This window comes from Pteropus alecto, unplaced genomic scaffold, assembly GCF_000325575.1.
Source record: "Pteropus alecto unplaced genomic scaffold, ASM32557v1 scaffold125, whole genome shotgun sequence".
Taxonomy (NCBI): Eukaryota; Metazoa; Chordata; class Mammalia; order Chiroptera; family Pteropodidae; genus Pteropus; species Pteropus alecto.
The window spans coordinates 8,783,064-8,795,028 of record NW_006436888.1 but is presented as its reverse complement, the minus strand read 5'-3'; the positions used below and the strand labels follow the sequence as shown (position 1 = coordinate 8,795,028).

The 11,965-nt window shown below is 62.2% G+C and overlaps 1 protein-coding gene across 1 annotated transcript in view; it reads right to left on the bottom strand.

Annotated features, from left to right (window-relative positions):
- CHD5 (chromodomain helicase DNA binding protein 5) overlaps nt 1-11,965 on the bottom strand; it is a 48,043-nt gene that overhangs the window by 16,327 nt on the left and 19,751 nt on the right. The window contains exons 14-26 of the mRNA XM_025048537.1: nt 11,669-11,860; nt 11,386-11,586; nt 9,355-9,492; nt 9,151-9,272; nt 8,171-8,344; nt 7,624-7,765; nt 6,335-6,466; nt 4,015-4,132; nt 2,632-2,756; nt 1,481-1,712; nt 1,218-1,328; nt 805-977; nt 40-214 (exon numbers count right to left, since the gene is read on the bottom strand). Of these exons, the coding sequence (XP_024904305.1) occupies nt 40-214; nt 805-977; nt 1,218-1,328; nt 1,481-1,712; nt 2,632-2,756; nt 4,015-4,132; nt 6,335-6,466; nt 7,624-7,765; nt 8,171-8,344; nt 9,151-9,272; nt 9,355-9,492; nt 11,386-11,586; nt 11,669-11,860 (2,035 nt within the window). The remainder of the gene's footprint in view (nt 1-39; nt 215-804; nt 978-1,217; nt 1,329-1,480; nt 1,713-2,631; nt 2,757-4,014; nt 4,133-6,334; nt 6,467-7,623; nt 7,766-8,170; nt 8,345-9,150; nt 9,273-9,354; nt 9,493-11,385; nt 11,587-11,668; nt 11,861-11,965) is intronic.

The window sequence follows — 11,965 nt, the reverse complement described above, 5'->3', positions numbered from 1 at the left end:
CCCCCGGGCACGGCCCGCCCCTCCCGAGCCAGGGCGCACCCTGGTCCTCTTGGGACGCGTCGTTGTAGTTGACTTGCTTGCGGATGCGCTTGCCCTTGCCCAGGTTCCGGGCCAGGTCCTCCTGCTGCTGCTCGTAGTGGTGCCGGAGCAGCTTCTCCCAGTAGTCGGGGTCCACGTTCTCCTCCTGCTTGATGATCTCCCGCTCCACCTCCTCCTGTGGACACGGCGCCATGGGCCCAGTGAGGCCAGGGCCAGCGGCTGGACGACCAGCGGACCCAGGAGGGAGCAGCTGTGGGTCTCTCTGCCCCCTGGGAGACCTCACGCTGCCCCCACCACGCCTTACCCTCTAAGACTCAAGGTGAACTGAAAGACCCACCAGGAAGCCTTCCCTGATCACCCAGGGCCGGCTGGCCTCCCTCCTCCTGCCCCATCACATTCACTTGTTCATTTGCTCAAGTATTTCCTGGCCTTGTGCCAGGCACTGGGGTACAGTGTGGCATAAGCCCCACCCTGCCCTTGGGGGCTCCCAGTTTCAAAAAGAACACTAGCAAGCAGAAAGACAATTAGCACCCAGGGCCTGCATGGAGGCTGGCGGGAGCTGAGGAGGAAACGGAGGGGTCCCCTGGGACAGACTCAGGAGCTGGCCTTTGGGGACGTGGGGGGCTTGCCCGGTGGAGAAGCGAGAAGGTGCGGAGGGTGGAGGGGAGGGTGGTCCAGGCGGGCCTGATGCAGGCCCGAGGGAGCACGCAGGGGCCGGGAGGGCCCGGGGCCGCGGACAGGGCCGCGCGCACGGCGGGGGCTCACCACGCCGTCCTCCTCGCGCACCACGTACTGCGCCACCTTGAAGGAGCTCAGGTACTCGTTCATGTTCTGCAGCTCCGTGTCGTCCGTGGCGTCCTGGTTCCGGTCCAGCAGCTTGGAGATGGCCGCGTCGTCGTAGTGGATCACACTGCTGTCCTCCACGTCCTTGTTGTCACCTGGGGACAGACGGGGAGCCAGGTGGGGCCGCAGAGCCCCGCTGACCACAGTTCCTCCCACTCCCGCCAGCAGAGAAGCAGGGTGACCAGACCACCCACCGGCAGTCTCTGAGTGCACATGTGGGGGGCAGGCCGGGGAACCCAACAAAGCAGAACACGGGCGAAGCACGGTGGGCGGACCCCCTTCCTCCCAAGGCACAGGACGAGCTGGGCGCTGGGCTGGCCTGGGTCGGCCCCTACCTGGCGGGGTGCTGCCATGCTTCTTCTTCATGCTGGCAGCCAGGGCTCCCCCTCTGGAGGACTGGACATCGGGGATGGGCGTGATGGGCCTCTGGCCCTGAGACACCATGCCTGCAGGGCAGAGGCAGAGGGGCTGCAGGGCTCGGGGCAGCACCCACACTGGCCAGGAGACGGGGTGGAGCGGAGGGTAGAGAAGCCGGGCTGGGGCCGGCCCGGGGATGGGCGCGTCTCAAGCGGCCCCGCTCCAAGCCCCAGACACCCACCCTCCACGTCATCCTTGAAGAGCTCCTCCGTGCCGAACTTGAGGATGTCGTCCAGTTCCTGCTTGGTCATGGAGCCCGACTTGGAGCCGAGGCCGGGCCGCACCACCAGGTGGGTGAGCATCATCTTGCGCTTGGCCACCTGTGTGATGCGCTCCTCCACCGAGGCACGCGTCACGAAGCGGTAGATCATCACCTTCTTGTTCTGCCCGATGCGGTGGGCTCGGCTGAAGGCCTGGGGGGACCTGCAGCTCAGCACCCAGGGCTTGACCGAGGGTGGGGCGCAGGGCCGGGCACCACGTCGGGGGGGTGGGGGGTGCGTGCAAGTGCGCTCATGAGCTGTTCGGTGTGGGACGGGCCACGTGACTCTGCGTGGAGATGCACACGCACCAGGGTGGCTGTGCTCACTTCCGGGCTGCGTGTAGTCTCGTGTGGGCCTGGGTCCCTGTGCAGGTGGATCTAAGCGAGCCTCCAGGCATGCAGGGGCAGTGCGGCCAGGCTGCTGCATGCAATGCAGCCACGTGGGGCCCTCACGGTGGTCATGGGGGCTGCGCCTCCCCGGGAGTGAGCCAAGAGTGGAGACACGCGGCCACCTGCAAGGGCAGCGAGGCCCGGAGGCTGCCCAGTGTGACGTGAGGACAACCTGAGACGGCATTGCATGGCTGCATGACATGGCTCTGAGTAACTATGTCTGTGTGGGCGACAGTGCACAGGTGCACACGCCTGTGCAGGCGACACGAGTGTATGTGCACCTAAGAGCTTAAGCATTCAGTGTGTGTGTGTGTCCCTGCCCCACGTGGGGTGGCCAGGAGACATCAGGGTATCTCTGCTCCCACGCCCCCAGCCCCCCAACCTTCCCGCCCTTCCTTACCCCTCCTCCTCCTCTTCCTCTTCCTCTCTCCAGCCTCCAACAGGCCTTGTCCCCTCCCAAAGTGGCCCCCTCTGGGTCACCGGACTGACTCCATCTGGCCTCCCTCCATGGCCTTGGTCCCGAGGGTGAGGGGACAGACGTCCAGTAGCCTCCCAAGGCCCCTTTTGGGGCTGAGACTCCACAGGGCTGGCCCAGGAGGGGAGCCCCTGAGACACCAATGAGAAGGCTCACAAAGCCAGGGCTGGCGAGACACCCACAAGGGGCTCGGCGTCGGGCCACAGACCTGGATGTCATTGTGCGGGTTCCAGTCCGAGTCGTAGATGATGACCGTGTCTGCCGTGGCCAGGTTGATGCCCAGGCCACCCGCCCGGGTCGAGAGAAGGAAGCAGAACTGCTGGGCCCCAGGGGCTGAGAAAGAGAGGGGGGCGCCGGGCACGGCGGGTGAGGGGTGAGTGAGGGCTGAGTCCAGAGAGGCGGGGCGGGCCCGGGGGACGGCAGACAGGAGCGGAGACCCCAGGGAAGCGGGGTGGGCACTGTGATAACGAGGGCCACACCTGCACTCAGAGGAGCCGGAGGAGGACTGGGGTCCAAGGTGGGGACAGCAGCCCCCCGAGCCCCACTGAGCCCAGCCATGCTCTGAGCCCTGACCCAACGGAAGGAGCTAGAATGAGAAGGAAGTCGACTTTCTAAGCCCAGACAAAGACCGAACCGCAAACGGTCAGCCGGTTTGGGCAGAGCCCCTGGCGAGGCCCTGGAGTCCCTTGTCCTCTGTGCCCTCCAGCTCCCTCAGCCCAAGGTGCTGTCAGGGTGGCCAAGACCACTCAGAGTCACAGCTCCGGGCCCGGGCCACCCTCACTCATCCTGACTGGGTCTCAGGGTCATCGTGCCCTTCGTTAAGTGACCTTGGACTGACCACAGCATCCACTAGAGCTGCAGTTTCCCGACGCCCCCTCCCCCAATGCTTGAGCTGCCCCCGCTTCCCCACGTGGCTGGGGCCACGTCTAAATGCACTGCATTCGCTCCACGTCCGGCATGAGTGGGCGACAGGAATCGCTGCTCGGGACGTTTGGGCAGTGGGCCCGGCCCTGTTCTGAGAGTGGAAGCCGGGAATGGACCCGAGCCCCAGGGCCAGCGAGCCCATGGCTACTTGCTGCAAACTCACTAGTGAAGAGGCGCCGCTGGGCTGATGACCCCCCACTCCGTGCATCTCCTTCACTGTGAGCTCCCTCCCTGGCCTCTCCGCCCTCACCTCTCCCCAGGGAGGAGCGAGCAGACTGGCGCGTGTGTGCGTGTGGCCTCGCCCCTTCCCCTCGGCCCTCTGGGGCGCAGCCTGCATGCCGCACGCGCTCGGCTCCGCCCCGCCCTGCTTGGAACTGGCGGTTTATCTGGCGTCGATGTTAGAAGCGCGCAGGTGCCAGCCAGTCTCCTCGGCACCAGCTTCATTTAGTAACGAAGGTGATACTTTCCTGCCCCTCTGCCTCTCTCCTGTCTGCTTCCCACCTCCAAGCAGGTGTTACCTACTGGGCCCCTTAGCGCCTGGGCAGGCCCCCGAAGGTGCCGTGGAGGGAATTCCTTTTAGTATAAAACTAAGGGGCAGCTGTTAGGATGTGAGGACGGTGTGCTTTCACGAGGCCCCAATCGAGAGCCCCTGGGTAGGGTGGGGTACCGTTGAATCTGTCGATCGCCTCCTGCCGGAGGCCTCCTGTGATGCCACCATCGATCCGCTCATACTTGTAACCCTCATACTCCAGGAAGTCCTCCAGGAGGTCCAGCATCTTGGTCATCTGCAAGGGACAGGATTTGCCTGAGGAGCTGCCAAAAGCAAGGACCCCCACAGGGCCATGGGGAGGGACCTCACGACAGTTGGGGGAGGACAGAGCAGCCTGCTGAGTGGGGAGACGGGGGGACCCCAGGCAGACCTGACAAAGGCTCTCTGGGAAGGAACAGAGTCTCCAACCTCGAACCCGAGCCACTCACCCCATCCCCCCACAGCCAACTGCCTAAAACACAACTCTGAGCCTGAGCCTCCCTGTCCTCACCTCACAGAATGAAGTCCCAGCTCCCCACCACCTGGCATTCCAGGCTGGCAGGACTTGGCGCCCAGTCCGCCTGGGCTTCGTTTCCCAATGCTTTCTATCTCCAACCATCCCAAATGACCTGGACTCTCCTTCTGGAATGCCAAGCCCCCTTACTGCCTAGAGAACTCAAACAGCACCTCCTCCGTGAAGTCTTCCCTGATTTCATTCCCCGCTATAAGAAGAGAAAGGCAATCCCTCCTGAGCTCCCATGACCTGTGTATTTCCCTTCGTTCTTGAGATAGTTTCGCTGGATATAAAACTGTCAGTTGCCATTTTCCCACAACATGCTAGAGATTCTGCAGGGGTCTCCTGCCACCTACTGTCGCTCGTGAGAAGGCTGAGGACAGTGACTATCACCCCTTTGCAGGTACCAGGTCTGAAGTTCTACAGCTTCACTGTGACACGTCTAGGGGTTCGTTTGCTTATATTCACATTTCTCTTGTGTGGCACTCCAGACTGCACCTCAGATCTGAGAGCTCACGTCTTTCCCAGGTCTACAAACGCTCACTGAATCCGGCCGCTTCGTCATTTTCTCTGTGTCTCCTGCAACTCCCAGGAGGAGGCTGTCGGAGCCCCTCGAGGTATCCGCCATGCTCCTCGTTCTCACCTTTGTCTCTCCCTGCTGCACCCTGGGGAAATTTCCCAGGGCCGCGTCCCCTCCCATCCGTGTTCTGACAGCGCCAAGACTTTATCCGATCTGTTGAAATGTCTTATTTCACCTCGACATTTTCCTAGACAATTATTGTTTCATTTCCTTCTGCTTGCGCTTAATCGGATTCTTCTTGATTTACAGGTGTCACTCTATTATTTTGAGGATCCTAAACACGATTACATAAAGTCTTGTCCAGGCTTTTCTGTCTTTTCCTTGTGGATCCTACTTCCTGCTTTGTTGGATGTCTTAACATTCAGCCTTCACGTGAGTTTTGGGATTGGGTTTGTAGGTTCCTTTTGGATGGGAGGTTCCACCTCTAACTTTCCTTCTGTGCACATTTCTTGGGCTTGTGCAGTTCCCCCTGCGTGGTCCCTCACGGCCTCAGCCCAGAATCACGTCTTATGTTGCAGAAGGTTGGAGGACTGTGGATCCCATCTCCAGGCCAGCCAACGGTCACAGCCTTGGCCAGCTTTCCCCAGACCCCTCGGCCCGCTGCAGGGGGCAGCGGCTATTTCCAGTTTACTTTGTGCACAGAGAAGCCACATCCCCCAGCCTCTGGCTTTGAGCAATGGCTTGGCCCCACTCTAAGGGAGCACTGTTGGCACCTGGACCCTACAGGACCACCACTGTGACCTACGTCACAGAGCTGACCACAGGGTCATATAACTGACCCCCACATAGACGACAAGTGTCTGGGGGACAGGGACCTGCACAGATCCTACTGTACGACAGACACTACGAAGGGACGAAGGAACCGTGAGTACACAGACACATAAACCCCCGAGCTGGACGGCCTGGCCTCTGACCACCTCAACTGCAACACTAAAAGTGCGACTTCAAGATCAGGCTGGAGAGAGAGCCCCTTGGAGCTGCCCCCACCTCGGGGCTCCTCCCGACCGAACCCCAGAGCCCATCGTTCATGAGAAGCCAGGCTGCAGGGGTGAGGGGCGGGGGCTATCAACCCAGCCGGGACACGAAGACAGGCCCTGCACGCTTCAGGAGCAGACCGGGAGGAGAGGTGGGTGGTCTTTATAACCCACGTGCCGAGTGCCTCGAGCTTGGCACCCAGCCAGCTTTCCTTAGCCGCATCATGCCAGGGCACAGAGGAATGGCCTGACACGCAACCCACATGGGTATGGCATCAGCCCCGAGGGGCCGCCAGCAGGCTGTACCCTCAGCTGGCAGGGGCAGAAGGCCCTCTGCGGGCTGTGGAGTTGGGGCGGGGACGGCCAGCCAGCCACCGAGGGGCGGCTCACCTGGGAGAAGATGAGCACACGGTGCCCTTCATCCCGCAGTTTCTTGAGCATCTTCTGTAGCAGCATGAGCTTCCCTGACGACTTGACTAGGGAGCTGCCATCGTAGGAGCCATTGGGCAAGACGGGGGCCTCCACCCCATCCGGCAGAAGATGGGGCGCTGGGGGCGCTGGGGGCACACTCCCCTCTCTGGCTCTGCACCAGAGAGGCCCCCGGGGACAGACAAGACAAGAGCCCAGCAGTGGGCTGAGCACCAAGCACACACCCGGGTCAGGCCAGGCTCAGCAAGGGCCCAGCACCACGGTCCCACGCTGGGCTCAGACCTGCCAGCCCTGCCCTCTGTCTCCCCGCTGCTGGCACTCCAAGACCAGAGACATCAGTGAGCGACAGATGACACGGACAGCATCCAGCCAAGCCGGCTTTCCCAGCAAGGGTTTAGCCTGGTCTCTGCGGTCACTGCAGGGTGCGTCCAGGCAGGGCTAACCCCTGAACCCCAACAGGGCAGAACGTCAATCAGAAGGCCTCTGCCACGCCAGGGTCGTGAGAGCAATCTGCGGCCACCACAGCATGGCCTCCCGCCCCTAACTCTGCACTGGCCTTTTTGTTGGGGGCCGGGAATAAACTGTGGGGGCTTAAATCAGAACCAGAAGAGCAGTCAGGGCAACGACAACAGCCAGTGTTTCCTGAGCCGACGTGCTGGGCTCTCCGTGAGGGCACTTGAAGTTAACCGTCTCGTCTGGTCCCCCTCTTCCCGGTAGATGCTGTCATTGCCCCATTTTATAGAAGAAAAACTGAGGCTCAGAGAGGACCACTGACCTTCTGAAGACCACAGAGCTAGAGCTGGATGTAGGGGGCCCACCCGGGCCTTCCCCAATCCCTTGGTGGCCAAGCGCAGCCAGGTCGGCCCTCAAAACCCTGGCCTGGGGGGAACCTTGGGGTGACCCAAGACCCCCCATTACTTTATGAGTTGCGACGAAGAGCCCAGGGAAGGAGAGAGCCTGCCTGAGCAGTGGGCAGAAGCAGGTTTTCAGAAACTGACACATCACCTCCAGGTCCCCGTACTCAGGAAGTACTGGGACTGAGGACCTGAGCACCTGCCACAGTGGCCAGGGACACCACAGCAGCCAGGGACACTTACTGTGATGGCCACGGGGAACCTCCCATGGCAGCCATAAGCCCCGCCCACAGCAGCCATAAGCCCCGCCCATGGCGGCCGTAAGCCCCTCTCATGGCAGCCATAAACCCCTCCCACGGCGGCCAGAGAACCTCCCGCGGCAGCCAGGGGACCTACCACAGCAGCCACCGGGAAGAGGTAGGGATGGTTGCAGCACTTCTTCAGGTCCATCATGATGTTCAGCAGCGACACCTGGTTCCCGCCGCCCTTGGAGTTCAGCGCCTCAAAGTTCCGCGTGAGGATGAACTTGTAGTACTTCCTGCAGCAGGGCACCGAGGGGAGCGGGCTGCACGCACACGGGCCGCACCAGCCTCCCGGGGGCACTCTCTTCAGGGCGGCTGGGGGCTGGGGGCCGCGCACCCACATACAGAGCGATAAGGGGAGCCCCAAGGCCTGGAGTCACCCAGCGAGTTGCCAGGGACACTGCAAGAACTCAGGCGGCCCCAGACCCTGGTCACTGAAATCGGAGGCCTCGAGAAGGACGTGGGTACAGGAGGTGAGTCGAGGCCTCGGCGAGGCTGAAGGGCCCTCTCCCACACCCCAGGAAGCGGCCCGGGAAGGCGAGGTGGGGGCCCTCTGGGGAAGGGCAGCTGAGGGGACCAGCCTGGCGGGGATGGGGGAGGCGGCTCCAGGGCAGGCCCCCCATGGCCGAGCCCCTGCTCACTTCTGCATCTGACTCAGCTCCACACGGACGATCAGCTCGGTCTTGGCCGGCATGTTCTTGAACACGTCTGCCTTGAGCCGCCTCAGCATGTGGGGCCCCAGCAGGTCATGCAGCTTCTTGATCTGGTCTTCTTTGGAGATATCGGCAAACTCCTCCAGGAAGCCCTCCAGGTTGCTACAAAAAAGAGTAGGGATGAGAGTCAGAAGCAGGGAACCGAAACAGGCCAAAGCCTCTCTGCAGAGGGAGTCAGGACTGGGGTGAGCAAGCAGGCCGGCCCAGCCCCACCACCTGACAGAAGGTCACAGGGCAGGCCGGCCAGCGGGTAGGCCAGGGGGCGCTGGCCCTGCCTTCGGTGGCCTTTCCATCCCCATCCACGTCTGTGTCACCCACCCATCACAGCCCCCTCAGCCACAGAGGACACCTTCCTGTCCGCAAGGCCATCCTGGACGTGAGCTCTGAGATGCCCACCCATGTTAGGCTGACGAGGCCCAGAATGCCCGCCAATCCACATCTCCTGGTTCCAAACTCAGCACTCTCCACCCCAAAACCCCCCATTCTGAACAGGAAAACGGGGGGGTAGGTGAAGACAAGGAGGCCGGGGAAGGATTCTCCACTGACCCCCACGTCTTTGCTCCCCGTCTCCACCCCGCATCCCCCACCTTCTCTCTCCCTTCACTGCTGCCACGGGGTCACTTTAGGTCTTTGTGGAGGGAAAGCAGTGAGCCGGGGTGAGGGGACAGGGACGGGAGCCCTGGAGGACCCCAGAAAACAATCGGAACGTTCCCCCAGCACTGAGCAGGTGGCGCGCCCCCACGCAGGCTGCTTGCGGTGGGCACCGCTAACGCTCCCACTTCACTGATGAGAAACCCCGGCCCAGCACGCATCCCCGGAGCTGGACACTGACATTGCTTCCTGGCTGCCCCCAGCCCCGGCCCCGCCGGCCACCCCGCCACTGCCTCCCCGGTCAGGCCCTGGCTCACTTGAAACGCTCTGGAGTCAGGAAGTTGAGGAGATGGAACAGCTCCTCCAGGTTGTTCTGAAGCGGGGTCCCCGTCAGCAGCAGCTTGTAATCGATCTTGTAGCTGTTCAAGACTCTAAAGAACTTAGGGAAGGACACGGGGCCATCAGGGGCTCGGCGGCCGGCCCACCCTGGGCGGCTCGGGGCCCAGGTCAGCGCCGCCTACCTTGGACTGATTGTTCTTGAGGCGATGGGCCTCGTCCACCACTAGGCAGGCCCACTCGATGGAGCCCAGGATGGCTTGGTCGATGGTGATGAGCTCGTAGGACGTGAGCAGGACATGGAATTTGATCTGCACTTCTTTCTGGAGGGAGAAAGGAGTGTCTAGGGGCAGAGCCGGGAGGCAAGTGGGGCGAGATGTCCAGAGATGGAGGTGAGGAGGAGGAGTGGACAGAAACCTCCAGACTCCAGGGACCCTCCGGGACTGAGAAGGAGACACCAGCCAACAAGCGGAGGGTTGAACTGAGGCCCAGAGCACCGACCGTCCCCGAGACAGGGGTGGCACTGGGAACGGAGCGCTGCCGTCACTACACAGACCAGCGAGAGCCGCCACGTGCAGAACGAGCCGCGTGGGCGGGCCCCGGCCTTGTCTACACTCACCCCACCCTCGCAAGCCACGCCCACTACGTCGCAAGCCACGCCCGCTACGTCGTCATCATCCCCATGTACACCTCACGGGGGGTCTCGGGCTGGATAACTTTCCCCAAGTCCCCAAGGCCAACAAATGAAAAGAGCCAGGATTTGAACAGAGAAGGGGACCCCACACTTGGGGCTTAATCGAGGACGTTATGCGCAGTGAAATAAGCCGGTCTCAAAGGACAAATACCGTCCGATTCCACTCATGTGAGGCACTCAGACTAGTCAAATCCACAGAGACCGGAAGTAGCATGAGGGCTGCCGGGGGCGGGGAAGGGGGAGGGGCAGAGTTTTGGTTTTTCAGGATAAAAGGGTTCTGGACACGGACAGGCGGCGGTCATGGCTGCACAACAGCGTAAATGTACTTAAGGCCCGAACTCTACACCTAGGAACGGTTAAGATGGTACATTCAACGTTCATCTGTACCACAATTTTTAAAAATAAAAGAGCTGTGAGTCTGCGGAACAGCCAGCCTACCGCAGGACCCCGGCGAGAGCACAGGGCAAGTTCCCTCTGTGACCAACTGGCCCACGGGCCCGTCCACCTGCGGTCGCCTCTGGGATCACTAAGTCACCCCCTCATCAGCAAATAGTCACTGAGCATCTCCTGGGGCCATGATGGCTCTGAGCCAATGGAGAAACCGAGGCAAGCGGCCTGGGGAAGCCGGGCGATCACCGCCACGGCCACGGCCACTGCCGCACCTACGAGGGCCTGCCTCAGCCAGGCGCCGTCCCAGGTGCGTCTCGAAGTGTGGTTCAGGGACCAGAAGTGTCTGGGACTTTGTCACAAATGCAGTCTCAGACCCCACCCCCGAGCTGGCACGCGAGGTGGGGGGCCCTCCTAGGGCTTGTGGTCACCCCTCCACAGCTTGGTGAGGCAGGTCTCCCATCTAGTCTGCTGAGAAGACTCCGAGGCACAGAGTGACTCGCCAGAGGTGACGTAGCTGATGTACAGGGTTGAATCGTGTCCCCCCAAAATTCATGTGTACGCAGAACCTCAGAATGGGGCCTTTCCTGGGGCTAGGGTCCTTGCAGGGGTAATCAGTGGAGGTCACACCGGACCAGGGTGAGCCCTAAATCCAACGACTGGCGTCCTTACAGCACAGACACAAAGGGGAAATGGCCATGTGACGGTCAAGGCAGAGTGAGGCATCTGCAAGCCCAGAAATGCCTGCAGCCCCCAGCAGCTGGAAGAGGCAGGAAGGGCCCTCCCCAGCCCTCAGAGGGCACGACCCTGCTGCCACCTCGATCGCAGACTTCCGGCCTCCAGAGCTGGGAGAGAGTGAGTTTCCGCCTTCCTCACCTCCGGGTCTGCGGTGCGTTGTTACAGCAGCCCCCAGGGCACTACAGATGGAGCTGGTAACTGCCTGAGAGAACCCCTTCGCCAGCTGCTGACCTGCGCAGTCACCAGAGCATAGGGACCGGGGTGCGGGGGCCCTGCCGGGGTCCTCCCTGGAGGCAAGAGGCTCTGAGAGAACCCCTTCGCCAGCTGCTGACCTGCGCATAGGGACCGGGGTGCGGGGGCTCTGCCGGGGTCCTCCCTGCGGGCAAGAGGCGCTCACCTTCATGCGGAACACCTTCTTCCCGCTGCGGACAGCATTGTCCTCAAAGGAGAACTCATTCTCCCGGATCACGGAGCGGCTCTCCTTGTCCCCCGTGTAGGTGACCACGTAGAAGTCAGGTGCCCACATCTCAAACTCGCGCTCCCAGTTAATGATGGTGGACAGGGGCGCGCTGACCAGGTAGGGCCCTTTGGAGTGGCCCTGGAGAGGGAGACGAGGACAGTGAGGCTGCCCGCCCAAGGCCAGCGCCGGCCGCCCTCCCCGCCACCCACCCGGCCCGCACCTCCTTGTACAGGGAGTAGAGGAAGACGATGGTCTGCACCGTCTTGCCCAGCCCCATCTCGTCGGCCAGGATGGTGTCGGTGCCCTGGGCCCAGGAGAAGCGCAGCCAGTTGAGGCCCTCCAGCTGGTACGGGTGCAGAGTGCCGCCCGTGGCGTCTATGTACCACGGCTGCTTGTCAAACTTGACGGTGGGCTGTGGGGGACGCGGATTTAAGACACACCCGAATCCTGGGCCACCAGAGCCCACCCTTCCATTTGCATGTACGGTTCCTTCTGCCTGGAACGCTCTTGCCACTCC